Source organism: Rhamphochromis longiceps, linkage group LG18 (genome assembly GCF_057381845.1).
Source record: "Rhamphochromis longiceps isolate RC_006_pf linkage group LG18, R_longiceps_female_GT1.1, whole genome shotgun sequence".
Lineage (NCBI taxonomy): Eukaryota > Metazoa > Chordata > Actinopteri > Cichliformes > Cichlidae > Rhamphochromis > Rhamphochromis longiceps.
In genome coordinates, this window is record NC_140574.1 from 15,029,946 (window position 1) to 15,050,007 (window position 20,062).

At 40.0% G+C, this 20,062-nt stretch overlaps 1 protein-coding gene across 2 annotated transcripts; it reads right to left on the reverse strand.

The window, feature by feature from the left end:
- Positions 1 to 198: 198 nt before the first annotated feature.
- On the reverse strand, positions 199 to 19,901 carry ccdc24 (coiled-coil domain containing 24). Of its 2 annotated transcripts, none has more exons than XM_085389449.1 (9): positions 19,835 to 19,901; positions 18,373 to 18,534; positions 14,062 to 14,249; positions 9,106 to 9,222; positions 8,902 to 9,006; positions 7,281 to 7,335; positions 2,833 to 2,890; positions 2,417 to 2,513; positions 199 to 2,190 (listed from the first exon to the last, which is right to left on the reverse strand). In XM_085389449.1, exons 2-9 carry the CDS (start codon positions 18,520 to 18,522, stop codon positions 1,185 to 1,187), a joined length of 1,776 nt encoding a protein of 591 aa, XP_085245575.1. In that variant the 5' UTR covers positions 18,523 to 18,534; positions 19,835 to 19,901; the 3' UTR covers positions 199 to 1,184. The 2 variants fall into 2 exon arrangements, with proteins under 2 accessions (XP_085245575.1, XP_085245576.1); XM_085389450.1 differs by having other exon boundaries at positions 19,787 to 19,842.
- Positions 19,902 to 20,062: the final 161 nt, after the last annotated feature.

Below are 20,062 nucleotides of genomic sequence, written 5' to 3' on the forward strand. Positions count from 1 at the left end.
ACTTCAATCTTCGGCCATTTTAGGCCCAGTTATAATAGGGCCACGTGGGGTTTTGGTCTTGCAACTTCTGATTGGTGGAAACCCCCTGCATGTGAACGTGTGGTTAATTCTTCAAAAATATAAAAAATAATAATAATAAATTTAAAAAAAGAGCAAAAACAACAACCATTTTCAGCATGTTAATGAAATTAAATATTTTTTTGCAATTTAATAGCTAACAAATTCATCTCATATATGGTGTCCAAAATGTCCCAAAATTGTGCAAACTGCACAACGCCTTATTTATTAAAAGTGCTGTCATTTTTCTCTGTTTCACTTTAGAAGCATACATCTTTGCACAGATGATATTTATATGTTGATTACTGATTTTCTGAACTAAAGCATATTTTAAGGTGTTATATGCTAAAAAAATGAGTTTGTAATTGCATAGAAATACTCATTTTTATTTTTATTCATTTTGGGCATGTCATTTTGAGATGGAAGCTCAGAAAGTCCTTTGGGTAGGAACAGGTTATTATATGGTCACTGTGTTTTATAGATGGCTCTTGACACTCACTGTTCTAACTATCTCCTGAGCTGCTCCATATTTATTGATGTTTTGAACCAAAAATTCCAAATCAGGATTCATCAGTCCATAAGCTCTATTGCCACTGAGGTTTTGTCCAGTTTGTGTGTAATTTGGCACACAGCAGGTTTTCTTTGCCACCCCTTCCTTAAGAATGGATTTTTGACAGCTACCCTTCCAATTTTCTCACATTTTTTAGGAACACACTGCACACCATGACAAGATATGGCAAGTTTGCCACTAAAAACTTTTTGGAATCATATAGTTTGTACAAAAATCATCTTTCATGTCAAACTGTGTTACCTCAACAAAAGAAATGATAACAAATTATGTGTTCTTGTAACTACTTGTATGAGCAAAGTACCTTAAATGAAAACATAGAGGGCATTCAATCCTAAATATATAAAGAAATGAGAGGTGACTCGAGACTTTTGCACCGTTATTATTATTTTTTGAATCCTTATATAAACAAAACATTTTTTGCAACTGTCAACTCATCCAGCTTGGAAATAAAAAGAGAAGAAAATAAATGACTAGAAGACACAGAATATCCATCAGAACTACAAGCCAACTTTATTTTTCCTTGTGACACACCATTGCCCTCAGGTAGTAGTCGTCTTTAAGTTTGGACTCTTGTAGGAGGCACTGGCTGATGAAACCTCTGGAGAAACTGGGGCTCTGCTGGTTCTTTTGGCTGACTTGTGCTTCCCCCTTGTGGTTTTTTTGAAGAGGTAAAAAAATGTTCATTAATCTTTGCTGGTGGTCGCTGACTGCATGCAGCTGAAGGATGAGATGGGCAAAGTGTTGCACACTGGCCACCCAGGTTTTGTTGCTCTTTGCCATCATTCCTGAAGGCACCACTTAAATGTCTAGAAGTCTCACCGCTGCTCTTCCTTCTGCATGTCTGTGCAGGAGTTCTCCGAGTTTCAGACATGACTGAATTCTCAGACATCTTCCTCCTGCTATCAGCATATGACTGTGCTCTCGCTGATTCTAAACTGCCTTCACAGCTACTATCCTGCTGCCTGTTTTGAATACCTGATTTCCATTTCGCTGCCACAGATTGGTCAGTACTTTTGCTGCTGCAACTTCCTGCATTACAGAGACCGCTGGGAGCAGGAACAAGTGACGGAGTGATATTGATGTTTCTTGGCCTGTATGCAGGGCTGCTCTTTCTCTCCCTCTGCGGTGACCATTCACACTCTGTGCTTTGGCTGTGAATCCTGCAGTTTACTGATAAATGGGTTTTGTGAAGGGGTGAGTTTCTCTCAGATTTTACTTCAAAATTAGCCGTAGAATCCGGGGTCCTGCAGGAAAGACCAGCACTGTCTTGTTCTGGACAAAAACCGCACTGGTTATTATTTCTCATTATGTGGTCAGTGGTGAGGAGACCGTGTGTATGCCCAGATGTGTCAGCAGTGCTGCAGGTAGGTGTTTTGCTTGACTTATTAAAAGCTGATGTGACTCCATGCTGACCGTGAGTCCTGGATGTTGACATCTTAGAGAGACGGGGTCTAGCTGGAGGCCTGGGAATAGGAGGGGACAGAGGAGGAGGTGGATGCGGTCTTAGGACTGATGGAGGAGATAAAGTTTTCAGACTCTCTGAGCTTTGTGCTGCTGTCAGTCTGTGGAAAAGGAATCAGAAGTTCACGAATTAAGGGAATTTTCATTCACAATGACAACAAAAAGAAGCAGTTGAAGGTATTTTTTGAGATGGTGTTATAGGAAAAGCGTCATCGTGTTCACATTCAAAATATTTAATGGAATAAGAAGACAAAAACAAGCAACGAAAGTGAAGCAGCTATTTTAATATTAATTACATAGCTGTCAATAATAATAATGCATACTAACCTGAAACCTTTCTTTGCAGGCAAAGGGGACGAAGGTGGGAACAGAAAGGGGCTGAGCTCCAAATCCACTTGTATAGCTCCTCTAAGTTCTCTCAGGTCTACAAATATACAAACACAACATATCTGAGATATGAAATGGTCTCAAATATGATTAAAACTATTTTGAGATATTGTGAATATTAATTAAAAACATTAATGTAAGTCCCTGTCAATCCTAACTAATCCCTGAACGCCTCCTTGTACTCATGAACTACCTGTTAATCAGCAGAAGACAGACCCTGCATAGCTCAGTTTTACATTCATAAATATGTCTTGGAATCAGTTTCAAATTGTAAACTCAAATAAAGACATGTAACGCGTGTTGGACAAAATATTTTGCCAGCAGATGGCAGCAAATGCCAAAATTTGTGACTTAACCTGCAAGTGAAGGTTCAGATTTATGAAGTCCGCTGTGACACTTTTGTTTAATGTTTGCCTGCAAGAAACACAAAGCACAGGAGAAAAGAGAAACTTGAGAGCTCATGTTAACTGTGCAGTTCTACTCCTCGTCGCAGCAGCGTTTAGCATAATGCTGTGGCACCAAACTAGGACACACTGGAAAAATAGGATATAAATGTATTAAACATGCTTAAGATGAGGCTTTGGAAATAGCAAAGGAACAGGGAAGAGGATAAAACTAACAGCGGGAGGAGAAGGAAAGGAATGTGTGTATGTGTGTAACCGCTAAATGATTGAGCAGCAGTGTTCCATCATAATTTGGCTTCAAACATCGATATCCATAGCAAATGAAAACCATAGAGCTCTGTGTGTTAGTGTGTGTCTGAAACTCACAAAACCAAAGACCTGATTGCAAAATGTGTCTTAATGTGCATGTGTTTGTTACCAGAGACTGGCACAGCCTCCTTCTCGTTTTACAGCAACACAAATACTAAGAGTCTTTATAGACACCGCAGACTATTACACAAACACACATGCACGCGTGCGCACATGCACAAACACAGACATACCCACATAAACCCACAGGCCTGGAGACTGACAGATAAAGCACATACTCTGCCCTGTTCTCATAGTGGGATTCAAACCCAAACCTTCCAGTATTGTCTTTCAGAGCGACAGACAAAGTATGTGCGGTGCCACTGACAGAGAAGTGACTGAAATCTAAAACAACTCTAAAGCGCACGCACTCCAAAAATAGCCTGTGTGGTCCGTGTGGGGTTTGAACACATTACCACAGTGCAGACTTGGTGGTATTTTAGGAAAGGCTGTATGTTTTAGTGATTAATCTGATACATGAGAACCCAAATCCGCCTCTGCACGACACACATTTACGGCAACTTCCTCGGCAGCTTAATCCTTCTACAAAATCCAGCTCAAAGCGGTATGACAGCCATCTTTTCATAACCTGAGGTGGTGGTTCTCTAAGATGGCTCTGTCAAGCTTGATCAAGCTGGTCAAGCAGTAAAAAAATAAATAAATACTTTCAGCATCCTGATGGAACACCTTATATAAGTTGGTTTTATCAAGTCTCAGTCACACTAGAGTAAAAATAGGCCAGCAACCTCCTTGTGACTACGAAAAACTGGTTGTCGCCTGGTGAATGCACTGAATTTTCTTCTCGTTTGGCAAAAACGAGAAGTTGCAGTGAACGCTTTCAACAGCAAGCCCATTGCACCTTTGACAACCTGTTTACAAGCAAGCGTTGGCCGACTCAAACTGAGTCGAGTAACTCTCTTACAAATTGGTGAAGCTTTGAAAATATCATTTTTATAAATGCAGACAGATTGACAATACATCGCATTCAATTTCAGTCAGTTTGGACTGATGAGCTCAACTCCAGTGCCACCTTTCTTTTTGCAATGGTGGGCTCAACTCAACTGGTTTTATTCTGGTTATAATCCTATATAAAAGCAAGTCTGTTCAGCACCTATGTTATTATACAGTTAAATAACTATCCTCCAGCAACTGCAACACCATTTGTGAAGGAATTCTTGAATTTGTCTTGCATATCTATGAGGCTCTGGCCAGACTGTAGCATTTGGTGGAGAAGCTACACCAGTTTAACCAGAACTGCATAGTTTAGATGTTTTCAGGATGACATATTAAGGTCATTTTTAATCACATTTTACACAGTATAACTTTTATAAAGTCAGTATTGTCAGAAATGCATCACCATACAGAAGTAATAATACTCTAGCTGTTGCACTGTGATGTGCTCGTTTATCTCTGAGATGGGACTATATTATGTTGATTTTAGAAGCCAGGTGTGTAGGGTGGGGTGTAAGGCAGCTTTGAGCTAGAGCAGGGCTGCTAGCAATTCAATAGAAAAAAACATGAATAAAACAAAGTAAAATAAAATGTAAGTTAAAAGCCAGCAGCACCTCTGATAGCACAAACAAAGATCAGTCCATCAGTTTAAATAAAGATCATATAAATCATGAAATCCCTGACAGACTCCAGTCCTATGACAGCAGTGAGTTAAAGCTGACTGCGATGTTTAGACTACATATCAGAGGCTCCACTGAGACGTACTCCTTTATTTATTATGAACAAATAAGTTTCAGTAACTTTGTGTAAAGCTCAAAGCGTAGCCAAAGTCAGACTGTGATGGAAGAGATCAGTGACCTAATAAGTAATAAAGCTGTGAAGAGAGTCATGATGATGATTCCGATTTACCAGTTAGTGTCCATAAAAGAAAAAGTTCACTTATTAACAGATTGTGTAAAATTGTGTGTAAACCTGTGCTTTACTTTAGAGTAAGGATGTTTTTGTTTTTTTTTACATATTTTCCGCAGCTCGAGTGTTTTATACTCAGTACACTCAAACAAGGATCAGTAGAGGTTTGTGTATACATGTGTGAGTTCCTCCTATCTACTGTCATTAAGAGTTGTTTGTTTGGTGCTGGTCCAAGTCACTATCTCTCCCTCCTGCTAAGAGAAAATGGGTCATTATGACTGTGTTTAGGACCATTTTATGATTGGCCGCTACATCCAGCACTAAAAAAAGCAATTAGCTCATACTGTAACAATCCCTATATGCCTGATATGCCTTTGTTTAATAGCTGTTTTAAAAACAATATAATTTAACTGCACTGAATAACTCTAAATCAATAGAAACCTCAGCTGTGCGTGGTAAAAAGCTTACTGGCTGACAGGCGTAGCATTTAGAACATGTGGTTGATTACGTAAACAAGAAAAAAAATGTAGAAATTAAAAGCAGCCCTTGGAACAAAACAGAGGTTAACAATTATGATCTAAAACTCTGACTTGAACATTCAAATGTTTTCCTGCTTAGCTCTGCCTCTCCATAACGTCTTCCAATTTGGAGCAGAATCTGAATTCCCCTTGAAAAACACACAGAAAGAGAATTGGTGATTTAAAGAAAAATATACACAAGTCTGTGAACTACTTCTAAATCTTCACTGTCGATTCCTTTATGACTGCCTCAGATGTGGTGAGATTGTAGAATTGTTAATAATCGAACAAGTCACACAGAAGATCCTGAGGCCAGTGTTGTTCCAAGATCTGAAGCGCTCACTCTTAATAAGGTAATGATGACTTGCACAATGTAAGGCCAACACGGTCCCCACATCTGTGACTGAACATGCACAGTGAGTTCATGCCAATCGCACATCAGACAGCAGACACTTGCTTAAGGAAACAATTTCCTTACTGGCACTGATTGCAATCTCTTTTAAATGAGATCTAAGAGAGACAAAGAAAAGTGGTTAAAATTAACTTCCCACCGTCAGGCTTTTAAAGCTAACACATGCTTGGGTCACGTTTCCCCTTTATCTTCACTCTCCTACACGGGGTTTTACTTTGTCAACAATAAAAAGCTCAATGAGGGTTTCAATATTGTGTACCTTTCCCGCTTTGTTTATCTTTTTAATGGCATCTTCGCCTCACAGGAACGTTTAAGTAATTTAAGAAGCTGTTTGCGCTTCAGGCACAACAACACTTCATCCACTGCTGGGTCCTTGAAAACATGCAGTGAACTTGAGTGTCTGTTCTTTGCTTAGGTTTCTAATATTTCCGAGAGAAGCTCTTGGCAATGCAACACTTGTAGATGGTCAGACACAAAAAGAGTGTACAGAGAGATAACTTCAACATCTGGGCAGCAGAGAAGTCCTACATCTGGCTAAACTCACTCTGTTTCTGTGATAACGTACATGTGTAGTTAGCTCGAGTGTGTGTGTGTGTGAAAATGTCTTTATATGCCATTTGATTGATTGGGAGGAGATTGATCTTACTCTTGGCTGGAAAAATGGAAAATACAAGTTCAGACTGAGGCTTTGCAGGCTTTTGTGAGCGTGCATGCATGCTGATTTGTGAAAATGTTCGCCCTGGCTGGGCTTCACCGCCAAAAAGAGAATTAGCAGGACTGCCTAAGGGACTGAAACTAAGAGGGAAAAACATATCTTTTGTCTTTCAGACTAAAAATATGCTGACGCACGAGGAAGTCAGTGTAATGGAAACGATGAACATGCATCAAACAACTCAAGCTCGAAAAATGCTAAATGCTAAAAATGCTATTTTGTATGTAGTTTCTTTCTCTGTAGCTGAAGAAACTTTGGATGAAGGTAAACTCTCAGTTTGGGGATTAAGAGGAAAAATTACACCTGAAGAAAAACCCTACTCTACAGATTATGCTACATATTGATAAAGCACATATTATTCAGGCCTCACAGTCCTTCGCGATGCTCATAATTCATGGATTGTTTTGATGTGTAAAATTCACAGCTGTTTTGGTGCAGTCACCTGTAAATAACTGTAGGATTTTCATCAGTGTTGCACTGGCAACTAACAAAAAAAAAGGTTGAGTAAGCATTCATTTGATAGGTGGCTGTTCCATCCTGATCTTCTTACCTTTATATGCTTCACCAGTCTGGTCAGTTCTTCACATTCCCCTATTAGGAGAGCTCTGCATGGATGGATAGACAGACAGACTGACAGATAAATATCAGTTTCAATAGGATGGAAAACACAGGCAGCGACAACAGAATAGGTGCATTGCTCAGACTTTATCCTCTGCAGTTTTCATACGGTACAGAGGAAACAGTGTCCTATTTTTCTTTTCCCTCCCTATCTTTGCCCTTCTCCAGTTACATAACCGTAGTAGATTTTATTCACTTCTTTCAAATGAAAAAGAATCTTCTGCTGGCTCTGGTCGGGTCTGGGATCCATTTATTGACAATGGGGCCTTTTGTTCTGGTCTAGGCAGGAAATGGGAGAAAGAGAGAGAGGGAGGGAGGCGTTTTTCTAAGGTAGCTCCAGCGACTGCTTTGCCCCGTGGGCCTCAGAGCGAGGGGTGAAGGAAGAAACGGAGGGATGGAGCGTGAAGGAGGCAGGGCAATGACAAAAGCCACAGAGGAAGGCTGAGGGGGAAATTAAGGGGAAAATGAGAGGGCTCAGAGAAACTCTGACTTTCAGAGTTACAAAGACCAAATATGAATGAGTCAGTCACAAAAAAAATTATATGCAAGATGTGTCGCTGCTAGACTGTATTACAAAAACCAGGACAAGAGTTCATTCTTTAACTATTGTACCAGTGTGAACTGTGCTCTTTCCCAGTTTGGACCGCATGCATGCCCTTACGTTATTCCACTAAGTTGGGTGTGTATAGATGGTGCACTACAGGGTCATATATAAGGAGGTACGGAAAAAGATTTTAGGGGTCACAATAAACAAACAGCTGTTTGTTTATTGTGAAATCAAACCAGTCTGTATGCTCTAGAGCATACAGACTGGTTTGATTTCACAGAAGACTGATCGATACAACCGGTGCTTTCTCTGAACAGCACAATCCAAATAACAATATGTTGTATTGATACAAAAAAGTAATGAATGACAACACTGAAAGTGTTTTAAGTACAATAATAAAGGTTCTTTAAAGGAAGGTGTGATAATGTATTTGCTTATTAAAATCTGGATGTATTAGGGCGATACTGCCGGATTTGTAAATAAATTCTAATCATTCGACCCTGAAGGGCAGACTTTGTGGATTCACAGCAAGCACTGAGCCTCTTTTAAAAAAATCATTTCACTAGCATTAAAAGATTTTCTGTTCTTTTGTTTTTCTTTTAGCTCTGTAACTTTGAGAACGTGTGACATCAATGTTGCTTACTTACACATACCACAGATACCCAGCAACAGCGTTGTTTCGAGCCTCAAGTTTCAGGTTTTGATGCCTTGCCCTCAGCTTCTTAGCTTTAACAGACTATCACTATCTATCTGCTATTTGGTGCCAAGTATGGTGAAGACTGCTGCAGCTTCAAACAACAACCACATGTGAACACTTCAAATGACCCACAAACAGAAAAGCTGAGGGATTTAAAAACTTAACAAATAAAAGTCTGAAAGTAGTACAGATCTGTACATTCAGATGATAATATTCCCTTTGGTACAAATGACCCAGTTCAAAGTTGATTCAAATACTTAACAAAAATTTTTTAAGGCTTTTGAAATCCTTAACATGGCTCAAACTCACCTGAGTCGATCAACCACTTGGTCTATCTCGGTGACATTAAGCTTTCCTCTCACCGCTTCGATCTCATCTTCAGCTCTGGACTGGACTGAGCAGCGGGAGTCCGGCCTAAAGAGGGACAGGTTGGAATTGAAGACAGAAGATTACAAGACTTTATCAAGTTCTGCATAATCTCAGTAAATTAAGCAAGCCTGGGCTCTTGCTAACCTGCTTCCACTGTCAGTATCTTTAGGGTTGGTGCAATTAGTATGACATCTGTCTCGGTGGCCGAGGGCGTAGTTTAGAGTCTCAGGTTTGTACCGATGCAGGAGCTCCTCAACATCTCTAATACAAAAGAGCCACAGATTGAGCTTTTGCTTTTCTGCAGTTTTCCACAGTGCTTTAATCCTTTGCATTGCCTAAAAGAGGTTGAAACTGTATCCAAGCGCTTTGCACTTTTTCATAGGATCTGCTAATGATTTCAGCGGCATGACAGCTACACTGCAGTAATACTGGTTGGAAAAGTGAGAAAAGTTGTGGTAGAATGTGCTGTTTGGTGTTAAGAATATAATGAAGCATAAGCATAAGTTCAGTAAGAAAGATCTGTAAGCACTCATCTGCACTGGTGGTTTTTGCCTGCCAGTCTATTCTTTGTATCAGTCCCACTTTCACAGGCTCTCAAAACTCAATGCTGACATCACTGTTCTAGTCCAATCATCTTCTTGCCTGTCAGCTTCAACCCAATCAGCTTCCAATCTGTTTAATTTAAACCTCAGTGCTCTTCTGTCATTCTCTCTTTCAGACTTTCATTCACGCAACCCACTTCTTCCCCATCTCCACAGCACCCGAGTCACTCAGGGCGCCATCCAAGCCTTCATCTTCATCTTCACCATCACCGCCCTCCAGGGGGTCCTGCCCTACTTCCTGTCACTGGTGGGACGCTGTTCTGCTACGATGGGTTTTTGAAATCTAATTGCCAAATAGCTTAACTGAATTCTGTATATCAATAAATCATGTTCTGCTATTCCAAATGGTCTCTTCTTATTGAATTAAATTTTTAAAACGTGTCCACAAGTTATCTTTAAAAAGCATATATATCTCAAAGCAGAAAAGTTATACAGCAGCAGCATTAATTCTTCACTCATGGAGAAAGCCAAACCACAGGGGCAGCTGCAGGTGAGGTGGCTCTCTGTCTGGTCCATTCTGCTTAATTTCACAGTCACTGCGCAATAGAAAATGCATGTTTTTATGCGAATCTGGCAACGATATGCATCTATGTGTGTTTGTGTATGTGTAAGAGACTGAATGGTAGGAACATCAGGACCACACAGGAGGAAGCCTACAAGATAAATCAGTCAGCTTTACAAGGCACACACCCACCCCCACCGCCTCATACAAACGACTTAAACACAGAAAAATGCAGCACCGACTGCATCAACAACTATTGCTGAAACCAGTCCTGTCAGGTAAATGTCTAGTAAACCTTTTTTTTTTTAAAGGTACAAATACTTTGTATGAGAGGTCCACACCTTGATGTATGTATTCTCAATTTTAACGCCAACAGAGCATATTAAATTAAACAGATGGTTGTCGAGCTCTACAGTGAAAGTGGCATCAGCGAGAAGTGTGTGTTAGGCTTATTCCTGAAAGCCATTCAGCCGATATGCACTTGGGACTTAGCCTAATTGAACGTTCAAAGACCTGGATCACACACACAGTACCATGCATCAAGGTCAACAACTACACAGAAGCCAACTTCAAAGAGAAAAGGTGATTTGCACTGGCACAGTCTGCGTGGCACCAATGCCTTTTTTGGGCACTATTCCCTCCCAGCCAATAACAACAGGCTTGTTTCTCGGTCTGAATGGTACTTTTTATAATCCATTTACATCCAAACTAGAGCACTTTACAAGAGTGACTTGTGTTTTGCAAGTGAGCGAGGCTTCAGTTTGTGTCTTGCTCAGTGACACGTTAATAAGACACTCTGCTGTTCTGGGCATCAGACCTGTAGCCTTATGGATATTGGATTGTCAGCTTAAACATCAGGCCTTGCTACCATCTGTAGAAAAAAATCCCTTTAAGATTGCTTCAAAATAAATCCCTGTCAACTGAGCTGTCATAACACGCACCAGTGTAACATTTTATATTTTTTTTGATCCACGAACTAGATTCAGTAGGAGACTGTGGAGAAAGAAGTCTTAAATAAAAAAAAAAAAAAAAAACAGCCAGTCAGTGGAGGGCAGTGCTGGTCTGTTGGTTAACTTTGATCAAGACTGAAATATTTCTCAACTAATAGATGAATGAATTCGAGCATGGTGCTGTAATAGGATGTCACAGCTGCGACAGTTAGTCAGTTTGTGAAATATCTTCCCTCCTAGATATTCCACCATCAACTGTAAGTGGTATTACAGCAAAGTGGAAGCGTTTAGGAGCCACAGCAACTCGCCCATGAAGTGAATGACCATGTAAAGTTGCAGAGCGGGGTCGCTGAGTCCTGAGGTGCATAGTGCGTAAAAGTCGCCAACTCGCTGCTGACTCTGTAACTGCAGAGCTCTGAACCTCCTCTGGATCTAACATCAGCACAGTGTGCTGGATCTAACATGTGCTGGAAGCACACAAACTTTCAGTACACAAACTGTGCTGGAAGCCTCATGGCACTGGTTTCTAGGCTTTACATTACCAAGCACAATGTTAGCATTGAAATGGAGTGGTGTGAAGGATGCGGCCACTGAGCTTGAGAGCAGTGGAAATGTGTTCTGTGAAGTGGTGAAATCACACATTTCTATCAGCCAGCATGTAATGCCAAAAAAAACTTTACCTGCCTGACTGTAAAGTTTGGTGGAGAAGGAGTGGGTTTAATACATCTTTAATTGGGTTGTTTTTCTGGAGCTGCGCTGAGGCCCTTTTTAATGCTTCAGACATCTTGGACAATTCTATGCTTCCATCTTTAACAGTTTGGGAAAGGCCATTTTCTGCCCCTGCATGCTCCAGTGCACAAAGTAACATCCATAGTTGGATGAGTTTTGTGTAGAAGAACGTGATTGGCCTGCACAGAGCCCTGACCTCAATCCTAGCAAGCACCTTTAGGATGAACTGGAACCAAGACTGAACCAGGCTGTGGTGAACAGTACTTTTCTGGATAAAAAATGGCAAGAACTCAGACACATTCCAAAATCTCAATGAAAACCTTCTCAGAAGAGTGGAAGGTGTTATAGCAGCAACAGGGAGACCAAAGCCATATTAATGCCTTTGGATTAACAACTGGTTGTAAAAGCTCCTGTAGGTTAGATGTGTAGGTGGCCCAGTACTTTGACCATATAGTGTAGACTTTATACGGAGTTTAATTCGTCTAATCAAATACCTGCAAATTATTCAACTTCTTGTGTATGTCAACTGTGTGCCAATCACACATAGACAGCAAAGAGGTGATAAAACATTTCCATGGTGCAATTTTAACTACTAAACACACAAAATAAGGACTTTTCTAACATTTATTTCTTTGGGTTTGGGAAATGTCAGTCTTTATGGCATTTTTACCATTTGAAAGACATGATTAATAAAACAAACAAACAAACAAACAATATTAGATCAACCCGTAATTTATACCCACAAATAGCTCAAACGCAAATAACTACATTTAAAAAGACAAAAAAACAAGGACAACCTGATTGCCACTCATTCTGCGCTGTTAGTGAAGACTGGATGGCAATCAGGTTGGACTTTGGTGATACTTATACTGTAAACAGGGCAGGCCTTTGCTGGTGTCTTTCTTAAGGTGTCTTTATGGTTCTTTTTTAATTACCACATCACTTATTTAAAGTAAACTTCTTAAACTTCTTAATCCTTTCATCAAGTCCAATTTAAAGCCTAAATTTCTGATTATTGGCTTTTCACGACTTTTTAAAGGTCCACAGAAACCCACAGAATAAAAAGCTGCCTCCAGCCTACAACAGCCTGCACAAATTGACAGGCAATAAATGGTAAGCCACAAAGCGGAGTGCAATCCATCTTATGTCCTAAAAGGCCTCAGCAAAACCAGTCATGCGGCAGCATTCCTGGCTGCAAACTGCAAGTTGTTGGGGTAGTTGCTACCTTAAACATACATAGTCTCAGTCTCTCACACACACCTCCTCACAAAGGCATTATGTCTTAATGTGAGAATGCAGGGCAGTGCTGGTAACCAATATTGCTCTGCCAATGGTTTTATGACATTCTCCAGAGTATTTTAATGCATGTCATTAAATTGCCAGTTGTTACAAGCTTATCTCTGACCTGCATTGTACGATTAGCTGTAAAACATTTTAAAAAAAGATGAAAAAACAGGAATTAGGAAGTTTTATTACTACTTCTTGAGACGCTTATAACTCCCTGATGACATATAAAGCAGATATAGAGTACTAAGTCTCAAAGCTGTCTCCCTGAGTGCCCTTCAATCTCAATCAGCCTTTCTTTTCCTTCAAAGTTGTTGCAATTCTATACTAACTTTTCACAAGATTTTGAAGATGAGTATTTGGCTCCCATTTAAAGTAAAACATATCTGCAATTCGACAGAGCTTGCACTGAGTGCGAGTCTAGTGTTTGCAGTCATCTATCACTGTGTCTCGCTCCTATAATTGTCCTATTGTTCCTCAATTCCCACACCAGTTCCCGTCTCCAAAAACCTTTGTCCTTCTGCTTTCCCATGCCATTTGTAACCGACATGGGAGCACAAAATAGCATTTTATGGTACTTTTTGTCAGGAGGGAGAAATGACGTAAAACGTGTGAGACCATGGTCTTAACTCATCTGATCAGCCCACCTAATGGCTGGTGAATAAAGGAAAGACATGAATGATCAGGGGAAAGAAAGAAATGTATAAAATGGGCATACAAAGTCAGGATAAAAAAAACAAACTAATAAAGCTTTTAATTTCTTAAGAAAATGTTCAATGTATTGTCACTTAGTCCTGGGACAGACTGGTGACCTGACCAGGGTGTACCCTCACATCTCACCATATGATAGATGGGACAGGCTCTAGTTAGAGTGGATAGATGGTAACATTATCAAGATAACAAATTAAGTTATTCTCCAAACTTTGAAGTGCATTTCAAGGCTGTAGCAGAGACTGATGAATAAAAGCGCCATAACTAGTTCATTAAGCATGTCCAGCAGTGTTGATCTGAGTATGTGAGATGTTCCACCTACCTTCCTGCCCTGCTGGCTTTCTCTCCGAGAGTCTGTAGTAACATTTTGACCTCAGCTCTCAAAAGCTCTTTCACAGCAGGGGGGTCAACTAGAGGGGCATTCTGCAGACATGGGAGCGGGGTCCCCGCCCCACCGCCGTGCTTTCCACTTCGCTGGTTCTCCTGCCACATCTTGTGCCACATCTCTGCCTGCAAAAGGTACCACAGTGAGACAAGTGTTTAAAAGTCCCACATTTACTCATATCTACATGGAAATGTAATTGGTGCAAAATACAAGTGTGCAGGGAAAATTACCATGAGAATTATGAAACGCCCATCGGCCTATTTTGTTACCACTGTGCACAAGTTAGTAAATCAATTTCATTTGGAAACAACAGGTTTGTGCAATCTGTTTACAATCTGCATACTGCAACACGCCCACGCCCACCTGGAGGTGAAGCAGAGAAAGTGATGACAATGATGTAAGACAGAAGCCTGCATGGCTAATAGGCTGGAAAGCAGGGGAAAACTGAAATAACAGAGGCTCACAAGCGGCAGAATTCAAAAAAGGTTGGACATGAAAGTTGAAATGAAAAAGACCACCAAAAAAAAAAACATGTGGAGGGAAAAAAATCCAAGTGAAAAATCCTAATTTTCAATGAAAGCTATTGTAATTATTATTATTATTATTATTATTAATATTGTTATTATTATTATTATTAGTAGTAGTAGTTGTTGTAGTGGTAGTAGTGAATTTAAAGACTTGTGTTTAAATTACCTTAATTTGTTCTTAGGTCAAATTCAGGTAGGATAATACTGATAAATCACATTTAAGCATGAAATATTCATACACACAATTTATCCACAGATTTGTAAATGGGCTGGTTATTAGTTGAGTCCACATGGAGTATGCTCCAGATACTGACTTTGTTGGCAAGCTTCCTGCCTAAAGATGACAGGAAGGCAATTATTTTAAAAATAACAGTTATTTCAGGTCAGCAATATGAAAACAATGTGTGAAAAAGATAAACTGTGAGAAGAGTAACCCATAATTCTATACTGCTTCATATGAAAATGACAGCATAGCGTTTGTATTCATAGAACTATTAAGATTGAAAGCAGTGGTTAACAAATACAAAAAATATCCTGCTAGTTACTTTAAAGGTAATCTACTAGTATTTACTCAATGTAAGGATACAAGTAGTTTCCCTCACAGTGACTCAGAAGTTCTACACTGAAAAAAGAATCTGTTAAACTGAGGGACAGATAAATATTTCCACTGACAGTGCAAATACTAAATACTACAAGGAGCAGACATTTTCTTGGCTGTCACTGATGCAAGAAGAGCTTGTTTACTGTAAACTGTTGTGCACAGTTGACAGTCTTCTTGGAACAGGAAGAAATACAACTTCTACATCCACAGGGACAAAGGAGAAAGAAAATCGATATAAATCTGAAAACGACATACACCGTTAGCATGCTTTCACACCACACTGGCTACTATATGTCTTGGGCTGAAAATTAGACAAACACCTCTGTTCATTTTGAGGCCAAGAACCTTTTTATTCTTTGTAGCGCGTGTGAATGCTCATGCCTCAGTGAAGTCTGGATCCCATTAGCACCTCGACACCTGTTGCTTGCCAATCATTTATGTCATGATGCAAAGACTTTACTTCAAAAGAAGGATATTAAACATAGCACTTCTGGTCTTTGCATGTGTATGTGTGTGTGTGCACATCCTCTCGTAACGCCAGCATTTACACCCTATCATGGTGAACACATACAAACACACTAACTTCCGCCATGTGCCTTTAGGCGTTGAGGTGTTTATATTAAAGGATTCATGGCTCACTGGCTAATGAGTTGTTCCTGGATGTTTTTCCCTTTTTCCTCAGCAGTAAGCCAATCTCATCCAAATGCTATTTCAAGGGAACACCGGTGAAACGTTTCAGTTTTGCTGAACTACTTAAATTGGGTTTTTGAAAATATTTAACTTTGGGGATGAAAGAGAGAAAGACAGAGTGAAAGTGAGAGTTCAGGGAGAGATCGGGCCTTATAGGGAGAGTCTAATATTTTCTCTGATCCTGCCGCCTTAGACAATGAGGGCCTTGATGGAGAGAGGAATGGCAGCGCTGAGGAATGGAGGAGACACCTGCAGATCTGCTATTACTTTTCACAGTGGCTCACTGAGGAATGGAAGTCATTATGTGGCTGCAAGAGAAACATAGACAGAAAAGAGAAAGAAAAGACATACAGAGAGCCGTGGAGAGAAAAATGAAAGTGATCCATCCTAAAGTAAATGTAAAGACTGAATCAAAACCTGAATGTACTTGTGTGACAGTCAGATAAGGCCCTCTCTGCTCTATTTTTCCTGAATAATTCTCAGAGCTTTTAGCCTCAAGTCTGTTATTCCACCTGGAGGCTTTACAGTCAGACACACTGAACTGTAGATGAAGAAATGTCAGAGCAATACTCAAAGTCACACACACATACACGTGCAAGGGTACAGGCGCACAATCAAAGCTGACGCACACATACACACAGTCGAGTCAAATTATATGTAGCTAACAGTCTTATCAACAGTTGAGGATTAGCCTCTTTAACCCTGTTATACCGACCCCCTGAGTGACTCAGCTTACTGAGCTTCTTTCTGTGTGTATATAGTGTGTGCGGGGTTGTGCATATGCTGAATTATCTTGCAGTAGTGAGAAGGAGTACCTGCATGCCGTACAGTTGTCGTGTGGATTTCACATAGAAACTGCTACAAATATTATATGTGGTAAGAATCTACATGGCAGGCCTCTAGAGCCGAGTTAAAGCACATCCAGGTGGTTTCCTTTTCTTTTTTTTGTGTGAGCAGTGACTGAACCATTGGGGCACGGCATGGAAAGGAGGGCTGACCAACACATGGAAAGATTTTAGTACTAAACAAGCAGAAGAAAGAAGCTGGTAAAGAGTGAATGGTCTGCATTTAGTAGTGGCTTTTTACCTCAGAGGCTCTACAAAGCATTTGCAGTGTTTCTCATTCATTCATTAACACACACCAAATGCTGCCACTGCAAGGTGTTTGGCTTCACTGTCTTGCTCAGTTACACCTCAGAAACTGGAGGAGTCCAGACAATAAACAGCCAAGCACGAGAAATTTCTGTTCCTCAGAAGGTGGTGAAAAGAAAGCCTACAAACTTGATCTTAAGTGCAGAAGCACAACTGTCTGTCTGAGGTCTGTCATTTGAGTGTTTCAGCTTTCACTTATTTCTTTAGTCAGCTGATCATAGATTCATTAGAAATTATCTTTTACAGTTCTTTATTTTTCTTTATTGAGGTGTTTGGTTGCTTTTTATGGAAAAAGAAAACATATGATGCCCTGACTTTGCACTTTTTTTTGGAAGGTACATTTGACTGATCCCTTATTTCCCAAGCGTCGCCACAGTGGATGGATCCACGAGTTGATTTGACACAGGTTTTATCCATCTCACGGAGTGCACTGCTGTCTCTAATCAGGGGTCTACATGTCTGAGGCAAAAATGCCCACAGAGCCAGATGCACTTATTAGAAAAAAATGCTTTTTAAGAATTCATTATTTGAGAAAGAAAAAAGGACAGACAATAGAAATATGTTTTACCACAGCTTTGGTTCAGTGGTTGTATCACATCAAGCCACAGTATGAAAGCTGGAATAAGATATTTCAATTTGAATGAATATATAATTACATTTCTCAGTTCTTCACAGTTTTTTATTAATGAGTATCAGGAAGTCACAGTTTCTTCCCTGACATGTTTCACTTTGACTCTTCTCAAAACTTTTCCTCTTTTAATGAACATTTTCACCTCAGTCTTGATTTTAAATGTGCTTGTTTAATGAGTTGTGAGCCATTTCAAGTCCCTGTAGGTCTGAGAGTTTAGCTGCTCTGGAATAAATATTGAAGTCTGTCTGGCTCACATTTGGATCTCATTGCGGCGCCGTGCCAGCTAACCCACATTTCACTTTTATTATGGAGTCTGGGAATTGTAAGTAATGAATATATGCAGCAAAACTAACCTACTTACACAGCCTTAAACCAGAGTCCTTAAATTGTTTGGCTAGGAATGCTTAGCTGAGCAATGTTTTGATTTGCTTCTGCCCAAAAGGAAATTCTTGCAGAAGTTGTGGTAGTACTTTTGTTAAATCCTGCTAGAAACAGACCCAGCGTGAATTCCTCAAAGAAATAAAACCATATGAATGATGAAACAATCTGCTGACTGTGAAGAGGGACCTTTCAACTTACAAACCAGGTGTTGTGGTACTGTATGCAGACAGAAGACATCAAACACTGGAGTTATAAAACTTCTCTCACCTCAGTGTGCATGTCCATGTACACATCTACCAAGGAATGGCCCAGTGCGGTGTAGATCTTTGGCAGCTCTGACTCAGAAATATGTTCAGCGATCAGGCCCCATAGGGACTGGCCAGGGCCCCAGACCTGGCTTTCATCAGGTGACTGCATGTGAATGGCAATCTAAGAGTGAAGAATACAAATTATTGTGGAACATAACAACATACACTAGTGTGAAAAGGTATTTGCCCCCTTCCTGATTTCTTTTATACCCCCCATATTTAAATGTTCCAAGTAACCAATGTATATAATAAATTTATTTATACATATATATGGTCCAGGTATTGACTACAACACTTTGTCCTGCTGCATAACAAACTGATGGTCAACATGGACTTTCTGGTAGAACGCAGAATTCATGGTTCCATCATTTATAGCAAGTCGTCCAGCTCCTGAAGCAGCAAAGCAGCCGCAGTCATGATACTACCACCGTCATGTCTGGCTGTTGGTATGACGCTCTCTTTATGAAATGCTGTGTTAGTTTTACGCCAGATGTAACAGGACTTAAACCTTCCAAAAGGCTCGTCAGTCCACGGAACATTTTCCTCAAACACTTGGGAATCATCAAGATGGTTTTTTTGCAAATGTGAGATGAGACATCAGCAGCATTTTTGCTCAGTCGTTTTCTTACTGTTGAATCATGAACTCTGACGTTTACTGAGGCAAATAAGGCCTGCGGTTATCCAGATATTGTTCTGGGTTCTTTTGTTTGAATTACTGACAGACTCTTTGAGTAATTTTGGTAGACGGGCCACTTCTGGGAAGGTTTATCATTGTTTTCTTCATTTGTGAATAATGCTCTCACCATGAATCCCAAAGCCTTAGAAATTCCTTTGTAACCCGTTCCAGGCTGATAGATGTCAATGACTTTGTTTCTCAGCTGTTTCTTGAGGATTGGAGTTGGACACCCCTGCTTTAGATCGTGACATGATGTGCAGCTTTTTGCGCTCTTTTTGCCTACTTCACTTTGTTAGAAGCTTCTATTTAAGTAATTTCTAGTAGTTTATAAGTAGGAGGGGAATGGAGTAGAAGAATCAAACTGGGTAATAAGCTAAAACTTCAGGCTACACCTTTCTGGCCAAATATTTGCAGTCTTTTGTTGCTTGTTGTTTTCATTTTCATAAATAACACCAAAAAAGAAAATAAAATAAAATAAAAATCGTTATGTAATTAACGTCAGCAGTACTACACAGTATTTTCTTTCCTGGTAAATGGTGCTGCCATGTTTCAAACCAAACGGGCCTGCTGACTTAATAAACTTTAGCCGCACTACTGAAAATGAGTGACAGGAGCAGAAAGTAGGTGCTCGTTTAAACCGATGTAATGTAAGTTTAACACTAAACGATACAAAACACGCTGTGTGAAACCTACTTACCAAATGTGTTTTAAAAAACACTGTAGCCAAAGAGGAAGAGAGGCTCACCTTTTCGATGTTTGATGGGCGTTGAGCTTGCGAGACTATGGTATCTAAGGATAACAATTGAGTTGCTAGGGAGAGATATCGCGAGATTTGTCTGAACCGTTAACACAGAGACTGCACTCAATTAAATCCAGGTAAACTTGGTATATTGTAAAATAAAAATAAATACAAGACTAAACAGATAAAGCACAATAAGAGCAAATTTAAAGGCGCAGTAGGCTTCAAGTATCA

Coding starts and splice junctions, on each gene's coding strand:
- ccdc24 (XM_085389449.1), bottom strand. CDS start 18,522: ATGCAGTCACCTGATGAAAGCCAGGTCTGGGGCCCTGGCCAGTCCCTA. Junction 2,514..2,832: donor ATCTGAACCTTCACTTGCAG/GTTAAGTCACAA, acceptor GTATATTTGTAG/ACCTGAGAGAACTTAGAGGA. Junction 2,191..2,416: donor CCTGCAAAGAAAGGTTTCAG/GTTAGTATGCAT, acceptor CCTTTTCCACAG/ACTGACAGCAGCACAAAGCT.